Source organism: Apium graveolens, chromosome 5 (assembly GCF_009905375.1).
Source record: "Apium graveolens cultivar Ventura chromosome 5, ASM990537v1, whole genome shotgun sequence".
NCBI classification, from domain to species: Eukaryota; Viridiplantae; Streptophyta; class Magnoliopsida; order Apiales; family Apiaceae; genus Apium; species Apium graveolens.
This window is the reverse complement of record NC_133651.1, coordinates 10616631-10644192: the sequence shown is the minus strand read 5'-3', so window position 1 is coordinate 10644192 and position 27562 is coordinate 10616631. Positions and strand designations below refer to the sequence as shown.

At 36.3% G+C, this 27562-nt stretch overlaps 1 protein-coding gene across 1 annotated transcript; it reads left to right on the top strand.

Moving 5' to 3' along the window:
* Window positions 1-22892: 22892 nt before the first annotated feature.
* On the top strand, window positions 22893-23471 carry LOC141659791 (uncharacterized). The gene has a single exon (XM_074466717.1). It carries the CDS (start codon window positions 22893-22895, stop codon window positions 23469-23471), a length of 579 nt encoding a protein of 192 aa, XP_074322818.1.
* Window positions 23472-27562: the final 4091 nt, after the last annotated feature.

Sequence of the window (27562 nt, the reverse complement as noted above, 5' to 3'; positions counted from 1 at the left end):
ACAGGACTGGTGACTAACATACGTGCTCTAGGAGAAGAAATTTCAGAGTCGTACATTGTGAAAAAGTTACTCAGGGCAGTGCCATCAAAGTTCCTGCAAATTGCTTCCACCTTGGAACAATTTGGTAATCTTGACACTATGACAGTCGAGGAAACGGTGGGATCTTTGAAAGCGTACGAAGAGAGGTTAAGAGGACTAGGAGAACACAATGGAGGATAATTGCTGCTTACCGAAGAAGAGTGGGCAAGGAAAGAAAAGGAAGAAGGGAAAATACTGCTCATCAAGGAAGAGTGGTTGAAGCAATCTAACATAGGAGAATCAGAATCGGGACAGAAGTTTCAAAATAACAGTGAATATCGAAGTAGATATAAAATTCGTGGAGGACGTGACAAGAGCAAAGTCAGATGTTTCAATTGCAGTACCTATGGACATTTTGTAGCAGAATATCGAAAGCAACGATGTGAGAGGGAAATCAAAGAGGAAGCCAACATCGCACTAATGCCGGATGATGAGCCAACATTATTATTAACTGAATACAGGGAAAGGAATAACAATATGCTGTTAATTAACGAGGAGCAAGTGGTGCCGAAGTTGAACAAAGGAGAAGGAGAAAATCAAGTAGCATCCAACTTATGGTATTTAGACAATGGTGCAAGAAATCAGATGACTGGCCAGCGGTCTAAATTCCATAAATTGGATGAAAACGTAACAGGACAGGTCAAATTCGGAGATGGGTCTGTCGTGCATATCAAGGGAAGGGGATCGATATTAGTTAAATGTAAAAATGGAGAAAGTCGTCTGCTACGAGAGGTATTCTACATTCCCACCCTCTGCAATGATATCATTAGTCTCGGTCAGCTGTCTGGAGAAGGAAATAAAGTAGTCTTGAATGGAGATCTCCTGTGGATCTATGGGAAACAAGGGGAACTAATTATGAAAGTAAAAAGGTCAGTCAATAGGCTTTATAAAATTATTCTTAAAAATTTTGAGCCCAGGTGTATGCTGTCTAAATGTGATAATTACAATTGGCTTTGGCATTCGAGACTCGGACACGTAAATTTTAAGGCACTAGAGTTGATGTCAACAAAACAGATGGTGGAGAGTTGATCCCAAGGAGGTGTGTGATGGTTGTTTAATGGCCAAACAGGCGAGAAAACCATTTCCTGCACAAGCAAATTACAGTACCAAGAATCCATTGGAATTAGTACATGGTGATTTGTGTGGCCCAGTTACACCAGCTACACCAGCAGGAAACATGTATGATTTTCTTCTTGTAGATGACTACAGTCGGGTCATTTGGACGTACTTGCTGAAATGAAAGGATGAGGCATTTAAGGCTTTTAAAAAGTTTCGTGCCACAGTTGAAGATGGACAAGAAAGGAAAATATTGGCTTTCAGAACTGACCGAGGCGGAGAGTTCATGACAAAAGAATTCATTACCTATTGTGAAGATGCTGGAATTACTCGCCAATTCTCTGCGCCTTACTCGCCCCAACAGAATGGCATTGTGGAAAGGCGCCACCGAACTATGGTTGAAATGACGTGCTGTTTCTTGAAGGAGATGAACCTGCCCTGCTCATTTTGGGGTGAGGCTATTTGCGATTCAGCTTATATTCTGAATAGGCTTCCTACGCGTACTATTTCAGGAAGCACGCCTTAAGAGGTTTGGTGTGGAGAGAAACCGTACATTGGGCATATTCGTGTCTTCAGATACGTAGCGCACATGAAGGTGCCCAGTGTGCAGTTGAGGAAACTAGACGATAGAAGTAAGCTTGTAATTAATCTTGGTAAAGAGCCTGGTACGAAAGCGTACACGCTATATGATCCTGAGAAGAAATCAGTGTGCGTTAGCACGAACGTCGTGTTTGAGGAATCATGATCATGGGAGTGGAACCAGGAAGGGAACGAACAAGCAAATCATGTAGGGATATTTACGGTGAGTAATATTGTCGGGTTACAAAGGGAGACTGAGGATGACATAGATGACTCTAATACACCAACCTCAAACACAGACTAGACAGATTCAAGCATTGGTTCCAATGCTACATCAGCCAGCTCAGATTCAGAGGTCAGTAGCGAAGTCAGCAGCGAATCGAGAAACTTCAGGTCTCTCAGCGAAATTTATGCTAGCACTGAAGTGATAGATATAGAAGATAACGAGTTGTTTCTTATGGGCATAGATGAACCAGAAAATTGTAATCAGGCAGTAAAAGAGAATAGCTGGAGACAAGCAATGAAGCGTGAAATAGAATCAGATGAGAAGAATAACACTTGGGTACTGACAAAATTGCCTCATGGTCGAAAGGCCATAGATCTGAGGTGGATATACAAGCTAAAAAGGGATGCTAGTGGTAATATTGTCAAGCATAAGGCAAGAATTGTGGCTAAGGGATATGTTTAAAAACGAGTTGACTTCGAAGAAGTATTTGTACCGCTCACTCGAATTGAAACGATACATCTACTTATTACCCTTGCTGATAAAAGTGACTGGGAGGTACATTATCTTGACGTCAAAATAACATTTTTAAATGGAGAAATTCAGGAAGAGGTCTATGTTACACAACCGCAAGGATTCGTTAAAAGGGGTCAGGAGCACCTAGTGTATAAATTGATAAAGGCGTTATATGGTTTGCGACAAGCTCCTCGAGCTTGGTATGCGAAGCTTAGTAAGTGTCTTGTTGATATGAGGTTCATAAAATGCCCCTATGAGCATGCAGTATACACTACGTGAATAGGTGGGGAAGTATTGGTCATTGGGGTGTACGTAGACGATCTGCTAGTTACTGGTTCTAATATTTCAGTCATTAATGAGTTCAAGGATCAGATGGATAAAGCTTTTGACATAAGTGACTTAGGGATGCTGTCATATTACTTGGGGATCGAGGTTAAGCAAGGAGAAGGGTTCTTCGAGTTAAAGCAGTCGGGATATGCTAAGAAAATCCTTGAGAGGGCTGGAATGCTAGATTGTAATCCCACCAAATATCCAATAGACCCCAAGGAAACTATTGGCAAAGACGTAGGAGGAAAAAAGGTCAATTCTATAGAATTCAAGAGTCTGGTTGGGGGGCTCTGTTACTTAGTACACACTAGACCGGATATCGCATATTCGGTGGGGGTAATTAGTAGATTCATGGAAGAACCTACGATGGTTCATCTTAATATTGCAAAATGCATATTGCGCTACATCAAAGGGACATTGAGTTATGCGCTTATTTATTCGAAGGATAGCAGAAATAATCTTCTAACTGGCTATTCAGATAGCAATTTGGGAGGACATGTTGAGGACAAAAGAAGCACTGCAGGCATGGATTTCTATTTAAACGAAAGTCTAATTATGTGGGTCTCATAAAAACAGAGGTGTGTGGCGCTTTCTACCTACGAGGATGAATTTATGGCAGCGACTGCTGCTGCTTGTCAAGCAATCTGGCTACAGAAAATGTTGACACAGGTGACTGGAAAAAGCATTGGTCCAGTAATGCTGTACATAGATAACAAATCAGCAATTGATTTGACTAAAAATCCCATATTCCATGGACGTAGCAAGCACATAGATATTCGGTACCACTTCATACGGGAATGCGTTGTCCGGGGAGAGATTATTGTGAGGCATGTAAAGACAGATGAGCAAAAGGCAGATGTTCTGACAAAGGCACTTGCAACAGTTCGATTTGAGAGGATGCGTACTCTGCTGGGAATTAAGAAATTGTTGGACTAAGTTTAGATTAAGGAAGAGCTTGTTGGGTTTTTAATCTAAACTTATGTTTTTATTTATTTGATTTTTTTTAGTCTGTTGCACGTTTGGGAGTCAGCTGATGGAATTAGTCGTTGTGTAGTTCAGTATTTTTAGGAGAGTATGGAATAATTATAGGAAGTAGAGTTGTGATAGAAAAGGTAGTTTGTATGTCCTATTTTCTAGCCACGAACTTATACTCTGGCTATTTATCTTGTACTATTTGCTGAATAATAAAACCATCAGCTTTACGTGTATCTTTGCTTTCTCTGTTTCAATTATACAAACTTAGTAGCAGACAAGTTTGTATTTAATTTATCTATAGAAGCGTGTGGCTGCTGCTGGGTGCTTGCTGGAAAAGTGCAGATATAATTCTATGTGGGAACCATCAAAACTGCTTGATATTATAACAAGGTTCGTAGATGCAAGATTGCTTATGCTCACGTTTCATGATGTATATCACTTTTTCTTTGCATCCATACTTGCTATTCGGACAAGTGATTTTAACTGCTTGAAAAACTTCCTCCAGTCCATGGTTACGAATATAATCACTCGGCAAACAGCAAGTAGGGCATTTGTTTTAATGGTTGTCGCAGCAATTAGAACAAGAAATATGCCCGTTCACGCACTAAAATGTAATTCAACAAGCAAAAAATGTAAGAGATTATACACCACATAATTTATTTAGTAAACAATGCAAATGAATAAACCTTTTATTGCAAGGAATAGTAAGTTTCTCAAGGTTTTATATTGTACTAGAATAATATACAGAATGCAGTCAAGTTAAAATGTATAAAAATATTGAAAGGTCACGATATGTTGTGATATTTGTATAACACAAGTAGAAAAATATTGCAAAATTAATTCCTGAACATTGTAATTAAGGATGAAAAGCGTGTGGTTATTCTCTTAAAGGAATTTGTACTCCATATTTCCACTTAGATGAACAGAAAAAGAAAAGTCAAACGTGAAGCGTGAGGCTTATGCTGGGTGCTTTATAGGCGCAAGATCCCAGTCAGGAAGAGGACAATAAGAAGCTTCATAGGCGCAAGATCCCATATTCTCACGTTTCATGCTGTATGTCACTTTTTCTTTGCATCCATACTTGCTATTCGGACAAGTGATTTTAACTACTTCAAGAACCTCCTCCAATTCATGGTTACGAATATAATCAATCGGCAAACAGCAAGTAGGACATTTGTTTTTATGGTTGTTGCGGCATATTGAACAAGAAATGTGCCTCTTGACGCACTACAATATATTTCAACAAGCAAAAAACGTAAGATATAGTTGTAATGCAATCATTAAACACCACATATTTCATTTATTAAACTATGCAAAAATGAAGCTTAAAAAATTGTAAGGAATAGTAAGTTTTTAATGTTTTTAAATTTTACTAACATTATACACAAAAAACAGTCAGGTAACCAATGTATAACAAGCTTAAAAGGTATTTGTATAACATAGGAAGCAGCAAAATATAGCAAAATTACTCAAGAAAGTTGTCTCCAGAACAAATAAGTTCACAAAAAAATATGACCAGACTCATAAGAAATAATTTGGAGCCATAGTAATCAAGTCAAAAACTAGTCAGGTAAGTGGTAAGCAAGTAGAGAAACCTTAGCAAACCTTTTGCAACTAAACATGTTAACCTTTCATGGACCTAATCAAAAAGATCATGATGCTATCTATCTTTTTGAAGTACAAATCACAAAAGATTTCAGAATGTCATTTTATAGTAACCAGCTTGTGTTCTTACCGACCTTAATATTTTTATATTTGGTGGAAATTATGTTAGTGATATGTAAAAGCCTAGAAATACTTCGAATAGCAAAAAAGAAAAGCCTAAAGAAACTTACTATTCCTTCGGTTGAATTATTTCTTACATAAGCAATGTGGTGTTTAAGCATTACATTACTACTATATATTATATATCTTACGTTTTACCTTGTTAAAAGTTCATTAATTAATGTAATATAAGAAATGTTTGGGAGAGGTTCTCGAAGCAATTAAAATTATTTGTTTCGGCCCATTGGTGGAAATTGGATTCCTTTTCAATGTATCATCATTATGGAAAGTTAAAAATTTTAATAAATATATCCATACAATTCAATATATGTCCATACAAGTAATTACCCGCGACAAGATCACTGCCCCATATTTTTGCGCGAGAAGATCACTGTTCCATACTGAACCTAAGTAAAAATGTAATCACCCAATATCATATTTAAATAAAGGAAGTAAAATCCTAATGGACCAAGTCCGTAAACAAGAGGGCTAAAATGAATATAATTAATCTATCAACTAACCTTGCCGCTGCAAAAGGAAAAAATAAAGAAAGTAAGATATTTGCAACCGAAGAATGGCGAGATCATTCGATGACCAGGGACGGATTTTAGTGGGTGGCATGGGGCGATGGTCCTCCCAAAACCTCCCCCAGTAGCTTATATTCTTTAAATTTTATGTATGAAATTTATTTATATGATGTATTTGGTCCCCCACATAAATTAATAATTTTGATGGTCCCCTCAAATATGTTCACAAATCTCATATATTTTTATACACAAACTCATAATATTGTTATTGAAAATCTAGCATGTCACATTCGTTTTCATCTTAAAAAATTTGGTTCAAAATTTCGCCCCTCTGGTTTTTTTTGGTTCCGTCCCTGCCGATGATCATTGATCTTTATCATCAGATCAATTTTATATAATGACTACACTTATTCAAAATGATGATTTAAATATACCATTCGTGGAAGAAACAAGAGCACAAGTTCAAATTCGAGTATGTGGGAGCAATGAAACCCTTGAAGGAGGTTTTGAAACATGTGGATGATTCTTGACCCGAGCAGGAGGATTCCAAATGGAAGGAATTTGTACCCCGATATGTAGGCGTAATATGTGGACTGAAGTGCCTTCAGATTCACGTATGTTGAAGATGACGATTTATGTGATACTTATTCAATATTCCATACATGGCGGAAGAAGAAGAAGAAGCCGAGGAAGAAGCGAGGAAGTCTAAGGTTGCGAACAAGGTTGGGGCCGAGGACGTACAAAGGGAAGATGGCATGGCACTACACCAGAAACTGAATCAGACAACACCTATTACACAGTGGTGGCCAATAAAACTGTTGTCTCAAAAAATCAGACAACGATTAATTGGTAGTTGACCAAAAAGCCTTGTATCATTCTGTTTCACACAATGGTGATTCAACTTATTCGAAGTTGTTGTCTAAATGGTGCCCCTGTGCTCCAATGAGACAATGGTTGTATTTATCCTCATTGTGTGACATCTATTGGTACAAGTGTTGTTTAGGTCACAATAAACCGGTGTGCTTTCTATGGTTTTACACAATGGGTTTTAAGGACTGTTGTGCAACTTAGACAACGGTTTTCCGGTACCAATGTGTTATTTATTTGAGACAATAGTGCAGAAAAACCAATGTTAGAAACAAAGCATAACAGACAATAGTTTATCACCCCTGTTGAGTAAAAGAGTTTCAGACAATGGTGTCTTACTCGTTGTCTGAATCACCTGCATTAGAAAATATGTTACAACAACTTTTATGAAAAACCGTTGTCTAATTTTCAGAGGGTTTTAAAAAAATTGCCTAAAACATAAATCTTTAGACAAAAAGCAAACCAAATGCTTTAAGAACATTGTCAAATAAATGCTTCCAACAAGTTGTCAATCCAGATGTACAAAAAACTTCTCAACCTAACTGAAAGGTACAAATTACATATAACAATTTTTGGATAAAAATCAAACCAAATCCTTCAAGAACAATGCCAAAACAAATCTTACAATAAACTGTCCAATCAAATTTGATTTAGTACAAATTATAAGCAAAGGGCATAACATAGGCACTTATAGGCAACATCTGATCAGTTGATATAATATTATCTCTTCTTCCTCCCGCATGTAACTGCTATTTTCTTCCTCGACTTTATCAACAGTTGGGAACATGGTGACATCTACCTCATTTTCAAGTTCAATTTCTACGGATCCCTCATTTTCATCGTCACTTTGATCATCGAACTTGTTTGGTAATTTTAATACAACTGACCAGAATTTTTCAAGAGGGTCGTCAATGTAACAAACTTGCTTGACATGTTTACCTAACACAAAAGGGTCGTTCAGAAAACCTAACTTGTGTAAATTAACAACTGTATATCCTAAATCATCTATCTTAACCCCTTTGTTCATATCTACCCAATTGCACCGAAAGATAGGGACTCGAAAATGGTTATAGTCTAACTCCCAAATACTTGTGATTACTCCATAAAATGTATGTGAAATATGCTCAATGTTCTTATCCTTATCCTGCACGAGCATTGTATCACCATGAACACAAACACCGCTGCATTGAACTTGTCGCGTATCATCACGATCTTTTGTGCTGTAGGTAACACCATTGACTTTGTAGCCACTGAATGTAGGGACATACTTGTTAGGCCCTTCTGCAAGCCACATTACCTCCTTAGATACCATACTTTTCACATCAAGCAATTCTGACGAAATCTGTCCAAAAAATAAAATACTAAAGCAATTAGACATTTACTTGATTTCTTTAAATTAGAAAAAAATTATTGTCTAGCTATTACCTTCTTTTGAAACCAATTAGGGAATGTTTCATTTTGCTTGTTCTTAAGCCATTCTTCATCATTTTCATGTAATGGATATCTTGCCACCAAGAAGGCCATATGTTCACTGTGAGTAAATCAATTTCAGCTTTTGTTGAAAAAATCATAAAATCATGGAACAAAAAACAGATGTATTTATTACTGAAAAATCAGAAATCTAAATAAAGAAACTTACTTGAAATATGGGGTCAATTCATTACTGTTTTGAAGAAGACACAAATGTGCTTGGTGCAAATCCTTGATGCTCGGCTTTATCATTGTTGCACCAGATAAGGGTCTGTATTTCTCCTTGTTCTTATCCCTTCCCGGTAACCCAACTGTTGGTTCTTCAAAATTAACTAAACACTCAACCGCCTCTTCTGCAATATAGGCCTCAGCGATGCAACCTTCCGGATGAGCCCTGTTTCGAACATATCCCTTGAACGTCTTCATATATCTCTCGAAAGGATACATCCAACGTAGGAAGATAGGACCACAAAGCTCAACTTCTCTTACAAGATGAACTGAGAGATGGATCATTACATCAAACAAGGAAGGGGGGAAGTGCTTTTCGAGCTGGCATAAGGTCTCCACTAATTGAGACTGCATTTTTTCTAATTTATCGACCTCAATGACTTTACTACAAATTGCCTTGAAAAAAAGGCAAAACCTGATAATAGTGCACCTGACCTGTTTTTGAAGTACTGACCAAAGTGCGATGGGGAGCAAGTGATGCAACATTGTATGACAGTCGTGAGATTTCATTCCAACAAGTCGCAGAGTGTCTATTGATACTATACCCTTAAGGTTCGAACAAAAACCATCAGGTAACTTCATGACAATCAAGGACGAGAAGACAATCTTTTTTTCTTTATGCAATAAGTTCCAAGATGCCATCGGTAACTTCTCTTTTTTTCCAGAATTTTTTGGTCTCAGCTCCATTCTTATTCCCATTTCAGCCATATCAATACGAACAGATTCTCTATCTTTTGTCTTCCCGGGAATATTTAGCAATGTACCGGTTAAAGCCTCGCATATATTTTTTTCTATATGCATCATATCGAGGGTATGGCGAACTGGCAAAAACTTCCAGTACTCAAGCTGAAAAAATATAGACATCTTTTTCCAAATTGGTCGAGGATCCCCTTTTTTCCACCGAGGTTGGTTTTGTGTCTTACCATAAATATGGTCCGCTAGTGGTAGTACCCTTTCTAACACCTCCTCTCCAGTTAAAGGAATACGTTCTGATAACTTCTCCATTGTGTTATCAAAGGCTGATTTTTGCCTTCGATATGGATGATTTCTGGGCAGCCATCTACGATGTCTCATAACCACCGTCTTTTTGTAAGTAGCCAACCTGGTAGCTTTTATTTTATCAACACAAACTACACAAGCATTATATCCTTTAATGATGTTACCCGACAAGTTTCCTAAGGCTGGATAATCACTAATTGTCCACAATAAAATTCCTCTTAGTATGAAAGACTCTTTCTTAAATGTATCATAAACTTGTTTCCCATGCCACAATTTCTGCAAATCTTCTATAAGTGGTTGAAGGTATACATCAATATCATTTCCAGGCTGATTTGGTCCGGATATCAATAGACTTGGCATAATGCACTTTCTCTTCATACAAAGCCGATGTGGGAGGTTGTAAATTGAAAGCAACACAGGCCATGTTGAGTGATCACTTCCTGGTCCATGGAAAGGATTAAATCCATCGGAAGATAAAGCTAACCGAAGGTTCCTAGCCTCTGCAGCAAACTCAGGCCACCTTTGATCGACATCCTTCCATGTCTTTGAGTCAGCCGGATGTCTAATTTTACCATCATTTTGTCGCTCGGTTTTATGCCAAGTCATGTCCTTTGCAATCTGAGCTGTATTGAACAAATTTCTCAATCTTGGTATCAATGGAAAGTACCATAGAACCTTAGCTGGGATCCCTTCCAATTCTTCTCCTTTCTTGTTTAACTTCCATCTAGATGCCCCACATATTCGGCAAATCGTCTCATCTTCATCCCTCTCACCGCGGTATAAGAGACAATCATTCGGACACGCATGTATTTTTTCATAATCCATGCCTAAAGTACATAAAGTTTTCTTGGCTTCACCTAAAGATGAAGGCATACTGTTGCCTTCCGGAAGCATTGATGCAAGCAAAAGAAGGACATCGGAAAAGCATTTATCAGAAATACCATGTTTTGCTTTTAAATTATACAACTTGACTAAAGCTCTCATTTTTGTAAAACTCTCGCATCCAGGATAAAGTGGTTCATTTTCACCTTGAACATGATTCATAAAATCAGAAGAATCTAACGAAATATCCTCATCATCGATAATATCCTGCCTCATTCTCATGTTTGTAGGATCAACGGATGATTCCGAAGTTTCCTGTTCAGAAACTACATGACTCTGTACATAATTTGACTCTCCATGCCATATCCAACACGTATAGGTTTGATCAATACCATATTGATAAAGATGATCCTTAACAGTTTGAGCATTCCAAGATTTACTATGAGCGCATCTTAAGCATGGACAACTAATTTTATTTTCTTTAAACCCATTCAGAAATGCAAAATTTAACAATTCATCCACTCAAAGTTTAAATTCTTGTGTTCTTCTATCTGCTTTCAACCAAGATCTATCCATTTTTACTCAACCAAGTTTAAACCCATTCTTTTGCTCAAATTCCACAAACATATATATTCCATAAAACTCGATATGGACCCTTATTAAAATTCTCCAAATAGATATGAACCCTAATTTCAAGTTCTCCAAATCGATATAAACACCAAATCCCCAAATTGATATGAATTCAGCAGAAACTTACCTGAGTTCAGCAAAGTGAAGTTCCCCTGGATTACTTCAGACATCAAAGAACTGAGACAAATATATGGTTAAGAAATGGTGTATGAAGGAGACAATAAAAAAGGCATAATAAAACATAGATACTTCAGACAGACAATGATCACGTATAATAATGGTAGTCAAACTACTTTATTGCTAGTCAAAATTATTTACACTTTCCCCCTCTTTCACCAGTGTTCCCACTTATATTTTTTTTGAAAAAAATAGAAATTTTCTTAAAGTAAAAGAATTTGGTTTCTTGGTTTATTTAAAACTCAGGACAATGGTTTCAACAATATTGCATTGTAAAAAAATGTAAACACAATGGTTTGTAGCATAGTTTATTTAAAATCTTGGACAACGGTTTCAATAATTTATCATTGTAGTAACACCTACAAACAAGTATTTTTTCAATAAACCATTGTCGTATTATATCAACTTTTTCGACAAACACAAGGACTATAAATGATTTTGTAGGCTTCGAAGACATGCAACAAGAGGAACAATTGACATGTTAAAACTTACATTATTAAATATATAATTAAATATCACTAATTGTTTATGAAATAAATTACAAGTGTCTTCTTTTAATTTGTTACATTGTAATCATATACTATATGTGCATTCAGTGGTTACTTTCGAACTATATAGTCGATAACTCTATATAAAAAATTCGGGATTTGTTAAGTTTTTAAATAGACACTATATCCGTTACAAAAGCGAAACGAGTCATTTTAATGTCGACAAATTTGAATATTTCACCTTTAATTTTTGTTAATTTTTGTTTGATCTAGGGTTATAGGGTTTAGGGTTTAGGGTTTAGGGTTTGGTGGAATAATGTTTTCTTACATAAGACAACGGTTTTTGCAATTTCCCATTGTAAGAACATGTAAATTATTGTGTCGTCCTTATCATGTCGTGTATTCAAAATCCAAACATAAATACTAAATTATCGTGGTGTGTTAAAAATTGCCGGGTGTAGCTTATATAAATAACTTTTTAGATACACTTAATTTATACATGACCTCGTTTACTTACTAATTCATTGCCTTTTTCTAATTTTTGGAAAATTACCTTCGAGCATGATACTCAAGATTCCTGGTATGTTATGAAATATTCCCTAAATTTTTCCAACATACCAGGAGAATATTTCATAACATACCAGGATTCTTGAGTATCATGCCCGAAAGTAATTTTCCAAAAATTAGAAAAAGGCAATGAATTAGTAGGTAAACGAGGTCATGTATAAATTAAGTATATCTAAAAAGCTGTTTATATAAGCTACACCCGACAATTTTTAACTCAACACGATAGTTTAGTATTTGTGTTTGGATTTTGAGTATACGACATGATAAGGACGACACAATAAGGTACACGACACGAGATACACAACTGAGAAAATTCAAAATTATGAATTAATTAATATCGAAATTATTTAGAAAAAAAAATCAAAATGTTACTTCAAAATTTTCCCAATCGTAGATTAAGGATAGATTTAATAGTAACCGTTGTTTAAAAAATATTTAATATTCTCTTCTTTTCAATTAATTTCTAAAAATTATGAATAATTCACTCATCAATCAATTAAAATACACCGTTGGATTGGTAAAACACTAACAATCCAAGCCGTTGGTTTATTCCCCAAAATTATTTCACTTCCCCCTCTTTTCATTTTCATTCCCCCCTTTTGTTCCCCCCTTTGTGATTTCTCTTTTCTTACCCGATAATACTTCATTCCCCTCTTTTATTTCTCTTCCATTTTCTTTTCTCAATTTCTAATCGAAGCAAATCTAAGAAAGGTACTTGCATGTTTTAATCTGTTCAGTTCTTGGTTGTTGTTGCATGTTACTTGATTAAGCTTGTTCTGTTCAGTTCTTGTTTGCTCTTGCTTGTTCTTCATTGGTTATGTTCAGTTCTTGCTTGTTCTTGATTTGTAATGTTTTTACTTGTTTGTTTTGATTCTTATGCTCTTCTTTTCATTTTCATTCCCCCCTTTTGTTCCCCCCTTTGTGATTTCTCTTTTCTTACCCGATAACACTTCATTCCCCTCCTATTTCTCTTCCATTTTCTTTTCTCAATTTCTAATTGAAGCAAATCTAAGAAAGGTACTTGCATGTTTTAATCTGTTCAGTTCTTGCTTGTTGTTGCATTTTACTTGATTAAGCTTGTTATGTTCAGTTCTTTGTTTGCTCTTGCTTGTTCTTTATTGGTTATGTTCAGTTCTTGCTTGTTCTTGATTTGTAATGTTTTTACTTGTTTGTTTTGATTCTTATGCTCTTCTGCTGTGATTCTTTTATATTTTGGTTCGATTCTTGTGAAACCCTCGTATGTTATGTAGTTCTTGTTGAATTTTTATAAAACTCTCATATGACTTATTTCTTTGGTATTTTTTTAATTGTTGTTACTTGCTACTGATTTAAATGGTTCACTTTGATGATGTCTTGGTTAGTTATTAGATTTTGTTTCTCATAAAACCCACATTATTAGAGATTTTTTGGTGGTTAGATTTTGTTTCTCATAAAACCCATATAATTTCTTAGCTTGGCAAATCCTTCCTTATAATGGTTTGTGGTACACAGATTATGGCTCCTCCAAAGAAGAAGACACAAGCTTCTCATAAAAAAGCAAAGTCTTCTCCAAACAGAACAGCGATGAGAGTTGTGAAGGCTATAAGTAAAACACAATCATTGAACAAAGTTAACCCCTCTTGTTCTTCTCCTATATCTGTCAAGAAGAATCCGATATCTGAAAATTTAAAGAAGAAGTTGTCAAAGAAGAAAAAACAAGTGGATTCTAAGAAAAATCAAGTGGATTCTAAGAAAAATCTAGAAATGCCGGAAGGACTAAAACTATTGAAACGTGGTTGTGTCACGATGCACATAATTCTGAGATGGAAGATAATGAATCAAAAGCTTACTGTGACCTTCAATGCAAAAGAGGAGCCGTATGGTGATAAAGTTGGAGAGATGCAGTCGTACATTGGAGTTTTGGCAAGGACCAAAGTCCCCATTTGGCATGATAGTTGGAAGCAAGTTCATGAGCAGACAAAGAATAAATGGGACCGTGTGCAGGTATAGTAAATTGTCTACACACACATGCCTATCTTTCTCTTTGATATTGGTTTTTTTCTTTTCTTTCTATAGATTTTGTTCATTCGTTAACTGGCATATTTGAATTTTTTTGTTTCTTATGTACGTAGATGGCCTTTATTGTACCTCCGACAGCAAGGAAACTGGTATGGGAATCCGCTTGTCAAAAGTGGAGAGAGTTCAAATCCCGACTCACGACAGAGTACATCCTTCCACACCGGAATCAACCAGAAAAGCTCACTTTTCCTCCGGCTGACTACACGTTCATAGAAAAGTCGCACTGGGAGATGTTTGTTGCTGATCGTCTCGGAGATGATTTTAAGGTAAACTTTTTATTATTTTTATTTATTTATCAATTTCAATAACTGGATAGGTATTTAGCGTGATGTTTTAACCTTGTTGGTGCTTTTTTCTACAGAAAATTCATGAAGAACAGGTGAAAAGAAGCCGAATCAATGAGTATCATCATCTAATATCTCGAAAAGGTTATGCCAACCTAGAAATGGAATGGGTTAGTGATGACAGCCTAAATCTACTTAGTCTTTTTATATAATTTGTGTGGTCAATATGAATTTGTATCTTTGAATCATTAATAAAACATGTCGTACATGCAGTTGAAAAAATATCCAGAAGAACCGATAGATCGATCGGATGCCTGGGTCCTTGCAAGGAAAGACAAAGATGGTAATTTTATAAATGAGAATGTTAAAGAAAAAGCTGAGAAAATAGTAAGTTATTCATTTATATTTCAACCGAGAATATTCATCATAGTTCCAATTTGATTTATAACTTCTTCTATACTGTGGTGTTTTTAGGAGTTGCTCAAGAAGAAGGTTAAAGAAGGGGAATTGGTAGAAGAAGGTAGAAATGATGTGTTAACCATGGTGCTCGGTAAGCCTGAGCATGGAGGTAGAGTACGTGGGCAGGGGAGCCACGTGAAACAGTCTATCTATTTTGATCTGCCGAGACAGAAAAAATCAAGGACTATTGAGGAGAGGATACATGAGGGGGTTAAAAACTTTATGGCTGAGGAGACTCCGAAAATTATAAAACAGAGAGATGCATTTTGGACTGCTGAAATTGAAAAGATCATAGAAGAATTGAAAATGACTAAAGGTATTGGTCAAAAGGGTAGCCCAATCATTGATTCCCAACAAGGAAGCTGCTCAGATTTAAAGGGCGTGCCTTAGTTCGTAAACGAGAATGATAGGAATGATAGTGTGAGGAAAAAGCTGAACGTGGAATCTGGGGATGAAGGTTCAGATCATGGTGATGAGGAGAATGTAGAATGTTTTTCCAAGGACAATATTGGATATAAAAATATTGAAGAGGAGAATGAGCATAATGTTTTTTTCAAAGGTGAGGAGGCCTTTATGGTTGACGCTGATAATGAGTTTGTTGAAATTGAGAATCATCCTAAAGGGTTGAAGTTGGATGGTTTATCCGGTGTTTGTCAACTGGCAATAGGATCAGTAAGCAACATCGTAGTATATGGTCGGGTTGATGAAATCCCTCTTGTTGAAGGATGTGAGCCGACTCTTCACGGAATATGCCTTTCGAAGGAAAATGCAAGAGTGTCCATTTCTTATGCAATTCAAGAGGATGCTAAGATCCCATTTCCCATAGGAGATGAAATTGTAACTGTGAAACAAGCAATAGGTTCTTTTATTGCATGGCCAAGGGATCTCGTGGTGGGGAACACAAGCAGTACCCAAGTTTTGTCTACTCTAAAGGTAAAGATTGATGATAGTGTATGTGTAATTGATATATTTTGTTATGTTTTTACTGTGTTGACGTGCATCTTTTTATTTTCAGAATGTCAAAAAGCGTGGTGCGAAGAAAGTTGGTTCCAAGAAAACAAAGAAGCATGCAGTGATAGAAACTGATGATGTGGAGGATGAGCTTCATGTAGAGATGGGTGTAAATTATCCATCATCTTTAAAACGGTTGTGGATGTGGGCAAAGGATGCTTTAAGCGATGGAAGAACCGTAAGTTTTCAGTTATATGAACAAGCATTTGCTGTCACAAAGAAGCAGGTGATCTTTCTGCAAGATATACATTCCCTATGTGGTAGAGGTGAAATATCCGGATCGATCATTACCATATTCATTCAGTAAGTTTCCACGTACATTAGCTTTTTTAATTTGTTGTTAATTATCTTGAATTAAAAATGAGTGCATTCTTATTTTAATTGTTCTCTAAATAAAATTAAATTAGATTCCAACTATTGTTTAATTTGTTTACAGCTTCTTGTATGAGTTTTTGAGAAAGAATAAAATGACGAATATGATTGCTTTTGTGGATCCGGGTATGGTTGGAGCCATTGGTTGTGGCAATGCAGGGGAGAGGTCACGTGCGCTTGCCAACCGTTTTATGAATGCTAAGGAAGGACAATGCTTTCTTATTCCTTTCAATGACGTGTAAGCATTTCTCACTTTATAAGTACACTTCATATTTTATGATCTCATTAAGATGTTTAAGTACTTGTAATTTAATTTTCATTTTTTTTATATTTTTAGTGAATTTTAGAAATTTGTAGAATATATTTGTATGGATGGAACTTTAAATTTGGTAACTTGTAAATTAATTTGCTAACTTGTAAATTGTTAAATATATAATTAAATGAGATATAAGTAATTTATTTAATTATTTCTTCAAGTTACCTTTGGTTATTTTTGAGGTAACATGTAACTGCATAATTAAATTTCTGAATGACACATCTTCTCATGCTTTGATAGGAATCACTGGTCACTAACCGTTGTTGTTCCAACGACGGAGGTAGTATACCACATGGATCCTCTTAAGCGTCGTATTGCAAGCGATGAATGGGTAGAAGTTGTTGATAAGTGAGTCAATATTTTTAATTGCTTTAGGTAATTTACGCAAAAAATTTTTTATTGACTTGTACTACTTTCTAACGGTTCGATAAAGATGTACAAAGAGAGGCTGAATAAGGTGAATAAGGTTGCCAGGAAGAAAATTTGTTGGGAGAATATGGCGATAATAATATTTTTTTTATAATTTCTCATATATGCAAGTAAAATATGTGATTAATTGTATTTTCTATTTTTTTTTCAGGGAGTTCCTTTGCAGACAGGGGTCCGGGACTGTGGCCTTTTTGTCATGGGATATATGAAAGAAATTTGTTATGACAAAGAGCTTCAATTTGCAACTAAGGTATGATTTTTTCTTGTTTTTAATTTTAAATTACAACTTTATGTCGGCTGGTACTTTATTTTCACTATCAACACAGTGGCTTACAAAACTGTCAAAACTTTATTTGATTTTCAGTGGATTCGTAGAGGCAATCTGGCTTACAATGAGGATGACTTAAACGTGATCAAGATGGACTTCGCTAAATTCTTCATGAAGTTTTATTCATGTTAAGTTAGTCTCGCAAATAGTTTATATGTAATTTGTGATGGTAAGATGAACTAGTTTAAGTTATATTGACGTTGTTGGTATGGTGTTTAAGTGGAGTTTTTCTGAACTTTTTATGGTTGTTGAAGTTTGGTGGATATATGTACTTATGGTTGAAGTGGATCTTTGGTGTAGTTGGTAAATTATGAAGTTTATCGGATGTTATGGTATTTATCGCATGGTACATTTGGTTTTTGAATGGTTTGGTATTTGATTTTACAATTTGTATTTGTAAAGGCTTTATTTATAAATAGAATAGGTATAGAACCATTGCTATGTTTGATAGACAATTGTTTAGTAAAATAAAAATACCTATTGTGCTAAGTTATACTAGACAACAGTTGGTACATAAGTAAACCATTGTCCTAAGCTATATCAGACAATATTTGGCACAAAAGTAAACCATTATGCTAAAGATATTCGACAATGATGTTTAAAAGGCATACACTTGTATGAACCAAACTTATACAACTGAATAGTAGAACTTAAACATTGTGCCTTAATGATTTGCACAATAGATCAAATTATTAACACCATTGTATGTACAAATCCTAACAACACTCTGGGATCACTACATACCATTATTAGATTAGCTTCTAACAATATCTTGGTCATTACAAAAACTGTTGTGAGCATTGCTAAAACACAATACCCAAAAACAAAAAACTGTTGTCTAAAGTATGTCATACATTTGTTTTCTTAATAAAAACCATTGTGTAACTAGATGAAATAAATACATAAACCGTTGTAGGAGTCAATTCACATAACACTATTTTTAACTATTGTGCCTCTATATTGTTACAACGGCTAGAAAACTGTTGTTTGTAGAATATTAGAAAGGGTCATATGCGTTGTGTGAATAAAATGAGATAAAGGCTTTATATTCAGTTGTGTGATGTATTTGTTACAATGGTGCGTAACCATTGTATGAGTACCAAACACACCGCCCCCGGATAGACAACGAAATATTCATCTTTTAGACAACGGTGTAAAACCATTGTCTGATTTAATATTTCTTGTAGTGATTAGTCTTGTTAAATAAGTCAATCGCTTTTTAATTAAACTTGATTTAAGTTAAAATGGTCCTCTTAATTTTTGGTAGATCGAGCGATATTCTAATTATTATGTTTTTAATTTTTGTAGAAAAAAAATTGGTTGCAGATACGCATGCATCAGATGTGTAGTCATTGGATCCATCGAATGCACAAGTTTTTGTTAAAACTCGGAAGCGAAAGCCAGGACGCGAGTACAAGAATAATCCAGATGTTCTCAACTTCAGAATTGTAAGTAACGAACACATATATTTATCCAGAAAATGTCATATATATAGCAGACATGTCTTCGTTGAAAGCTCCTTTAATTTTAGCGTAGAAGCAACTAAAGTATGAATTTTAAGAAATTAAACATTCTGTTAAAATCGAACCTAACACCTTGCGATCATTTAAGAATTTTTAATTGGTAACAATGTGTTCGGGTCTAGTTTTATCTTCCAAGTCCATTGTTAATTATTGATGAAACTGTTGGTTATATTTTTTTAGGAAACAATTGAGAAAAAGCTCACTGCATCAGAACCCCTTGACGGTATCGAGGAACTACATTCTGGAGGAAAAAGCTCTCATGGTCCGGGTTGACTCATTGGCAGACACGACGTGAAGGATCTAAATCTATCAGATGCATGCTTACAAGAGTTGACAAAAAAGATAAGGCAGGATGTTGTTGAAGAATTCGAAGAATAGTTTAACAGGAAGCTCTCTGATGAAGTTGCCAAGGTTAAGAAGGTTTAAGACAACGCGAGCTCGATACTGCAGAAATTACTTGAAACAAACCCCGGGTTGAACATTGACATGGCTCAGATATGTGGGACAATTTCAGGTGGCACAGGAGCTGATGGTACTCTTCTTATCAGTGGTCGTAGCAGTTAGACCATTTGTTATCTCTCTTCTACGTTATTTTCAAAGACTTGTATGATTTTGCGTTATCTTGCACGTTTAGTTTTTAGCAAGAATACTTGTATATGGTCTTAAGTTATGTTTTGGTGTGATGGATTGTAATTGTTGATTGGACAGAATGTAATGGTTGGATGTGTAGTTAAGACTGGTTGGATGAATTAAACTGGTTGTAAATATTGCTGAATTTATGGGAAATCAAGTACTTAACAAATATATTTCAATTTTTACAGTTCAGGTGTTGCAATAGCCTATTAGTATGTTGCAATAGGGTGCTAAATTATACACATAAATTTCTTTTTTGCAACATTAAAGATGTTGCAATAGGTGTGTTGCCATAGATAAGGCGGGCCCCACATGGGGGTCCCACCAGTGGGACCCAACCACGTGTCTTACCACGTGTCCAGCCATTATTCTGCCACATGTCATGTTACATGTCATGCCCAGGCAGGGCCCACATGTGGGGCCCACTTTTTGTCGGTTAGTGTACCTATTACAATACCATGTCTGTGTTGCTATACTATAAAAATTATGTTGCAATTGATATCTATAACAACATATTTTTTTATGTTGCTATAGATTGACACTGGTGTAAGGTTAGATACCTATAGTGACGGCCTTAGATCCAACACCGAAAAAGTGTTGTTATAGACCTATTTTCGCCTATAGCAACATTTTTAGGAGTCTGTAGCAACACATTTTTGGTGTTGGTTAAAGTAATCTATGGCGTAGTGATATATTGTGATATTTGTATAACACAAGCAACAAAATATTGCAAAATTATTCTAGGAAGTTAATTCAAAGAAAGAAACTTTGACAAGATTGTGATAAATAATTTGGTGCCATAATGCTAGACTTTGCATATTTCATACTAATATTTGCAAAGTGAACATTAGAATCCTACTATCCTAGTATTATTCTAGTATCTGCAATATTGCTACTACCAAACTCTATGAAAAATACAGACTTTAGATAAACTAGACCATAATTTACACCTCTCAGTCATTAGTTTAAAATCAAGAAATATTTAGTTTCCAACATATATAACTATCCTATATGATCAAAAAAATTAGTTTGTTATAACTTTATAAATATTTCTCAACGGCATCCCAATGTTAACAACATAAATAGATTGTTGACCTCTACATATGGGTGGCAGTCCTTGGAGACTCTTATTGAAGAATGTGTTAGGAGCAATGGATTACAAACCACAAAAGTATCCAGTATGCCATATTTAATCCTCTAGCCCTCATTGACCTTAATTTGTTGGCTTTGGTGGCAACAACACTACAACATTTTAACACATCATGCCTAAATTTAGAGTTAAACCCATGTTATCTGCTAGTAAATTAGTTTGCCTTTGCCCCTAACCAGAAGACCCCCTCATCTGACTATAATTGACCATTGAAATACTAATTCAAGGTCAACAGCTACAAATATACCATAAAAGAAGAAACTAAAAACTAAAATTGCTTGATAACAGAGGGGAATGGAGGGAGGATAGGGAGGGACCTGGTAGACAGGGATGTTAAGAGCTTCGAGAAAAATACAGCAATCCAACATATTAGTGTTTTCAAGGGTTGCAATATTTCCACATATTTCTCCCTCAGTATCTGCACTTCTAGTTCCAGGAAAAGTAACCATTATTGTTGATGTTGCTTCTTCATCTTCCTCGTGCCTTCTTCCTTTCCCACGTCCTCTCCCACGACCTCGCCCGCTGCCACGAGGTCGACCTCGTCCACGCCCTCGTCCGCGCCCTCGGTCTTACGCTCTCCTTCCTTATTAATTATCAAATATATCGCCATATTAAATAGATGTGAATCCAAAGGCACATCTGGTTAAATCGTAACGCCTACGTCTTGCGGCTCAAACTCCTCGCATCACGAATCCTCCTCGGGTGCGGCCTCCTCCTTCTCTTCGGGTCTGGATGTTGGATTTTAATCTAAACTTAACTAGTTTATTTAGCTGTTTTAGTAGTTTTTTAATAATGGCATTTGTTAGCCATGTTTTTAGTAAAAGACTGAGTCTTACGTGGATTCAGTTTCTTTAGCAGAGTGATGGGGAGTTTAGGAGTGCTTTGAGTAGACGTTGCTGATTTATAGAAATCAGTTTTAGCTAGTTCGCTTTATATATCCATTTCCTGTAACCAGTTCTGTTAGCTGTGATAATAACATATTAAGTTTTACTTTCTCCAGTTTTAAAGTGTAAACAGGTGTGTGTGTTACTTATATCAGGTTTAAAACTCTTCATTCTGGTATCAGAGCCACGTAGTGTATGCCAAAGTATATGCCTAAACAGGGAACTATGGACATGTCAAAGTTGAAGGAGGGATCACTGGAGCTCAACTATTTTATGCTGTCAAAGAACAACTATACGACATGGTCGTTAAAGATGAAAGTTAATATGGAGGCACAAGGCGTGTGGGAGGCAATTGAGTTTGATGGTAAGAAGCCACAGGTAGAGGTTCGTACAGATAAAATGGCGTTGGCAATAATTTACCAGAGTATTCCAGAGGAGATTTTACTGTCCGTAGCAGAGAAGAAGTCGGCACATGAGGCTTGGGAGGCTATAAAAACCTTGTGTATGGGTGCTGATAGAGTGAAGAAGGCAAAAGTGTAGACCTTGAGAGCCGAACTAGAGTCTCTAACAATGAATGAAACGAAGCAGATTGATGATTTCTATATGAGGCTGTGTGGTATCGTAACAAACATACGTGTTTTGGGTGAGACAATGGAGGAATCATATGTTGTTAAGAAACTTCTCAGGGCAGTGCCAACCAAGTATCTTCAAATTGCCTTTACGATAGAACAGTTTGGCAATCTTGAAGAAATGACAGTTGAAGAAACCTTGGGATGACTCAAAGCTCATGAAGAACGAATTTGTGGGACTACGGAGACCTCAGGTAATCATCTGTTATTGACAGAGGAGGAGTGGATGAAAAAGGAAGCTCAGAATGGACAGTTGTTGCTTACTAGGGAGGAGTGGCTGAAGAAAATATCACAAAATCAGAAGGGTAAGCGGGATGCTTAATCTAGAAATAAGGAAGGAAACCGAGGATACCAAGATAAGAGCAAGGTGAGATGCTTCAATTACAGCATCTTGGGACATTATGCTTCTGAATGTCGTAAACCAAAACGAGAGAAGGAATCAAGACAAGAGGCAAAATCGACTCAAATTGAAGATGATGAACCTGCCTTGCTTTTAACGGAGTGTGATGAAAAATAAGAGAAAATGTTCTTGTTAGATGAAAGGAATGTGATGCCAAAATTAAAGCAAGAACCTGAAGAAAATTTGGAGTCAAATTTATGGTACCTTGATAATGGAGCTAGTAACCACATGACGAGAGTGCGTTCGAAATTTGCTGAGTTTGATGAAAGTGTGACTGGTGAAGTACGTTTTGGCGATGGATCTACTGTCACTATAAAGGGAAAAGGTTCAGTGGTTTTGAGGTGTCAAACTGGTGAGGAACATGTGTTGAGTGAGGTATATTTTATTCCCTCTCTTTGCAACAATATTATTAGTTTGGGTCAACTAGCAGAAGAAGGTTGCAAAGTGGTACTTCATGGAGATTTGTTGTGGGTCAACGGCAAAGATGGAAGATTATTGGTAAAAGTTAAACATTCAAGAAACAGATTGTATAAAATGATCATTGAAGGAAGCAAACCTGCATGTCTGATGTCAAAGGCAGAAGAGGATTCTTTGTTGTGGCATTGTAGGCTCGGACATGTGAACTTACAAGCTATGAACCTTATGTCTGACAAAGAGATGGCTCGAGGCTTGCCAAAATTTGTTCAGCCAAATGAAATATGAAGAGGGTGTTTAATTTCAAAGCAAGGTCTTCATTTCCTCAACGAACCTCTTTTAATGCCTCGAAAATCCTGGACCTTGTGCACGGAGACATCTGTGGTCCTATATCACCTTCAACACCTGGTGGAAAAAGGTATTTTCTTTTGTTGGTAGATGATTATAGTAGACTAATGTGGGTGTATTTTCTAACTACAAAAGATGAGGCATTCGAGTACTTTAAGAAATTCAGAGCATTAGTGGAAGATCGACCTGAACGAAAGATAAATATGTTCAGAACAGACCGGGGTGGGGAATTATGTTCGAGTGAATTTACTGAATATTGTGAGAATGCTGGAATTCAATGACATTATACAGCACCATACTCTCCACAACAGAAAGGGGTGGTTGAGAGGAGAAATAGGACGGTTGTAGCAATGGCAAGAAGCTTCCTAAAGGAGAAAAACATGCCACACAAGTTCTGGGCGGAAGCAGTAAGACACTCAATTTATGTGCTGAATCGGTTACCAACTAAGGTTGTTGTTGGGAAGACGCCATACGAAGTATGGTCAGGTAATATTCCAAATCTCGAATATTTAAAGATTTTTGGTTGCATTGCACATGTGAAAATTCCTAGTGTCAAAGTAACTAAATTGGATGATAGAAGTAAAGTTTTGGTATATTTGGGAAAAGAGCCCGGTACAAAGGGCTGCAGGTTATATGATCCTAAAACTAACTCCCTCCAAGTTAGTCGAGATATTATTTTTGAAGAAAACAAAATCTGGCCATGGGAACAGGGCTTCGAGGACAATAATTCTCAAAGTTCATTTGTCATAGTAAACGAAAAAATGGCTGAAGAAGCAGATGAAGAAGCAGATGGTGAAACAACAGATTCTGCAAGTGACTTTTCTGATATTGCTACACCAACACAAAGTCATGTGAATAACACCAGTCAATTGTCTGATAAAGAAAGTGAGCCCAGGCGTTACAGGAAACTTTCTGATATTTACAATGATACTGAAGAGGTGGAATTATATGATGAGTTGATGCTGATGGGGATAGAGGAACCTGTATGCTACAGTCAGGCAATAAAAGAAAAATCATGGGAAAAGGCCATGACAGATGAAATCGAAGCCATAGAGAAAAACGGGACTTGGAAGTTGGTCGAGTTACCGACTGGGCACAAATCCATTGGACTGAAATGGGTGTATAAAATAAAAAGGGACACGGAAGGGAGGATATTAAAGTACAAAGCGCGGCTTGTAGCAAAAGGGTATGTTCAAAAACACGATGTGGATTATGAGGAGGTTTTTGCTCCGGTAACTAGGTTGGAAATAGTCCCTTTACTCCTTGCACTTGCTGCTAAAAATAGCTGGGAAGTGCATCATCTTGATGTAAAGTCGGCATTTTTAAATGGTGAGTTAAGTGAGGATGTGTATGTGTGTCAGCTAGAAGGGTTTGTGGTGAAGGGAAAGGAGAATCTTGTTTATAAACTAGCTAAGGCCTTGTATGGATTAAAACAGGCCCCACGGGCCTGGTATGCAAAGCTTAACTGGTGCTTCAAGAATCTGGGTTTTATCAAATGTCCTTATGAACCAGCTGTGTACACTAAACGAATCGGTAATGAAGTCTTGCTGGTGGGAGTTTACGTTGATGATTTACTAGTCACAGGGACTACTGTTCAAAGCATTAATTTTTTCAAGAAGCAGATGACAAAATCTTTTGAAATGAGTGATCTCGGAAAGCTCTCTCACTATCTGGGAATAGAAGTGAAGCAAAGTACTGATGGCATCGAGTTGAAACAGAGCGCATATGCGAAGAAAGTACTGCTGAAGGCTGGTTTATTTGAATGCAATCCAGTAAAGTATCCAATGGAAAAAAAATGCAGATGCATAAAGATGTAACCGGGAAGCCTATAGATCCAACTCGTTTTAAAAGCATTGTGGGGGGTCTTCGATATCTAGTTCATACTCGTCCTGACATAGCTTTCGCTGTAGGAATTGTTAGCCACTATATGGAGAGACCCACAGAACTCCACTACTGTGCATTGAAACGTATTTTACGCTATGTAAAAGGCACTTTGGATTATGGTCTGCACTATGCAAGAGGAACGGGTAACTACATATTATCGGGGTTTTCTGACAGTGATTTGGCAGGAAATATTGAAGATAGGAAGAGCATAGGAGGCATGGTGTTCTATCTAAATGACAGCTTGATACCTTGGGTCTCTCAGAAGCAGAGGTGTGTCGCTCTTTCTTCTTGCGAAGCTGAATTCATGGTTGCTACTACAGCAGCATGCCAGGGTGTATGGTTGCAGAAATTGCTAAGTCAAACCGTCAATGTCAAGCTAGGTCCTGTGATAATATATCTGGATAATAAGTCAGCTATAGACTTGGCAAAGAATCCAACGTTTCATGGTCGAAGCAAGCATATAGACATTCGTTATCACTTTATTAGAGAATGTGTTGAGAGAGGAGAAATTGAACTCAAACATGTTAGCACTAACGAACAGAAGGCAGATGTTTTGACAAAGGCCCTGGGAGCAGTCAAGTTCGAGCATATGCGTGATTTGCTTGGGATGAAGAAGTTGTCTGCATAAGTTTAGATTAAGGGAGTGTTTTGTTGGGTTTTAATCTAAACTTAACTAGTTTATTTAGTTGTTTTAGTAGTTTGTTAATAATGGCATTTGTTAGCCATGTTTTTAGTAAAAGACTGAGTCTTACGTGGGTTCAGTTTCTTTAGCAGAGTCATGGGGAGTTTAGGAGTGCTTTGAGTAAACGTTGCTAATTTGTAGGAATCAGTTTTAGCTAGTTCGCTTTATATTTCCATTTCCTGTAACCAGTTCTATTAGCTGTGATAATAACATATTAAGTTTTGCTTTCTCCAGTTTCACAGTGTAAACAGGTGTGTGTGTTGCTTATATCAGGTTTAAAACTCTTCACTGAACTCCTCCTCCCAGATAATGAAATCCTCTGAGGGTTTGGAATATTCTCATAGAGTTCCATTTCTGATGCTCCCATGTCCTCCGATTTGAGCTTTTCCTGATCCGCTCGTTTCTTCCACAGATGGATCAGTAGATGAAACATCATCTTGAAGAGGTATACTAATGTAATATTCATCTGTTGATGAAGGTGAAGAGTCGAATAAGGAGCTGTTCATTTCTTTTTGTTGTATCTATCTCATTCTCTTTCTTTGCGGCTTCAGTGACGGCATGCGATGCGAGTTATATATAATTTCTCTAATTAGGGTTCTTAATAACGGTTGCAGATATCTCCTATTAATCTTGTTATTATAGCTATTGGGCCACATAGCCCAACTTTACAAAGCAATCCACAACTTCTATATTTCACAATCTACGCATCAAAATTCCAGTTTTGTAAAGCACTTAATGATGTTTTCACGTGAACTATAAAACCCTCACCCGATTACTTAACTAGCACAACAATCAAAAGCTGAAATATACGTATCAATCATAATTAAAGAACAGGAAATGAATTTAAGCCATAGAGACGGTGAAAAGGTAAAGGGCTCGATATTTTCTCGATTGCATGACGTCGTTGGAAACAACTAATGATAACCAGGATGAACAGCTTAGCTGAGGAACATGTCTATTTGTCTAAATGTATCTTAGGGGGTTGTCTTTGGTAGAGATATAATTTCAAGATTCCATGTGTTTAATGTCTCTTGTCAAACTTCAAATTTGAGTTCCTATAATATCTCAAACAAACTATTTTCTATTTTCTATGGGCACATAATAAGTACAAACTCAATTTTATAGGGTGAATTGGTGTCAATGCAGGGTCCATTAACATTAAAATTGATTTCACAAATGAAATAAGTCAAACTCGTGAGAATTTTTGTTTATTATGTGTCTGTGGCGCACCATAGAAATGAGGACTTATGACAAGAAATACTAAAATTGGATTGTGGATTTTTTTAAATAGTTATTTAACCCTAATTTAACCCCTAAATTTTAATCCTTAAATGTACAACGTCTCTTATTCAAATTTCTAAAAAAATTATTTGTTAAATTTCTTTTTTTGGTTGAGTTGAATTGTTATCATTCGTTGAAAACTTATATTTGTTAAAATATAATTGCAAATGAAGTTAAAAAAATT

Excerpts from the sequence above, each read along its gene's own strand:
- LOC141659791 (XM_074466717.1), top strand. The coding sequence starts at position 22,893 with ATGTTCTTGTTAGATGAAAGGAATGTGATGCCAAAATTAAAGCAAGAA.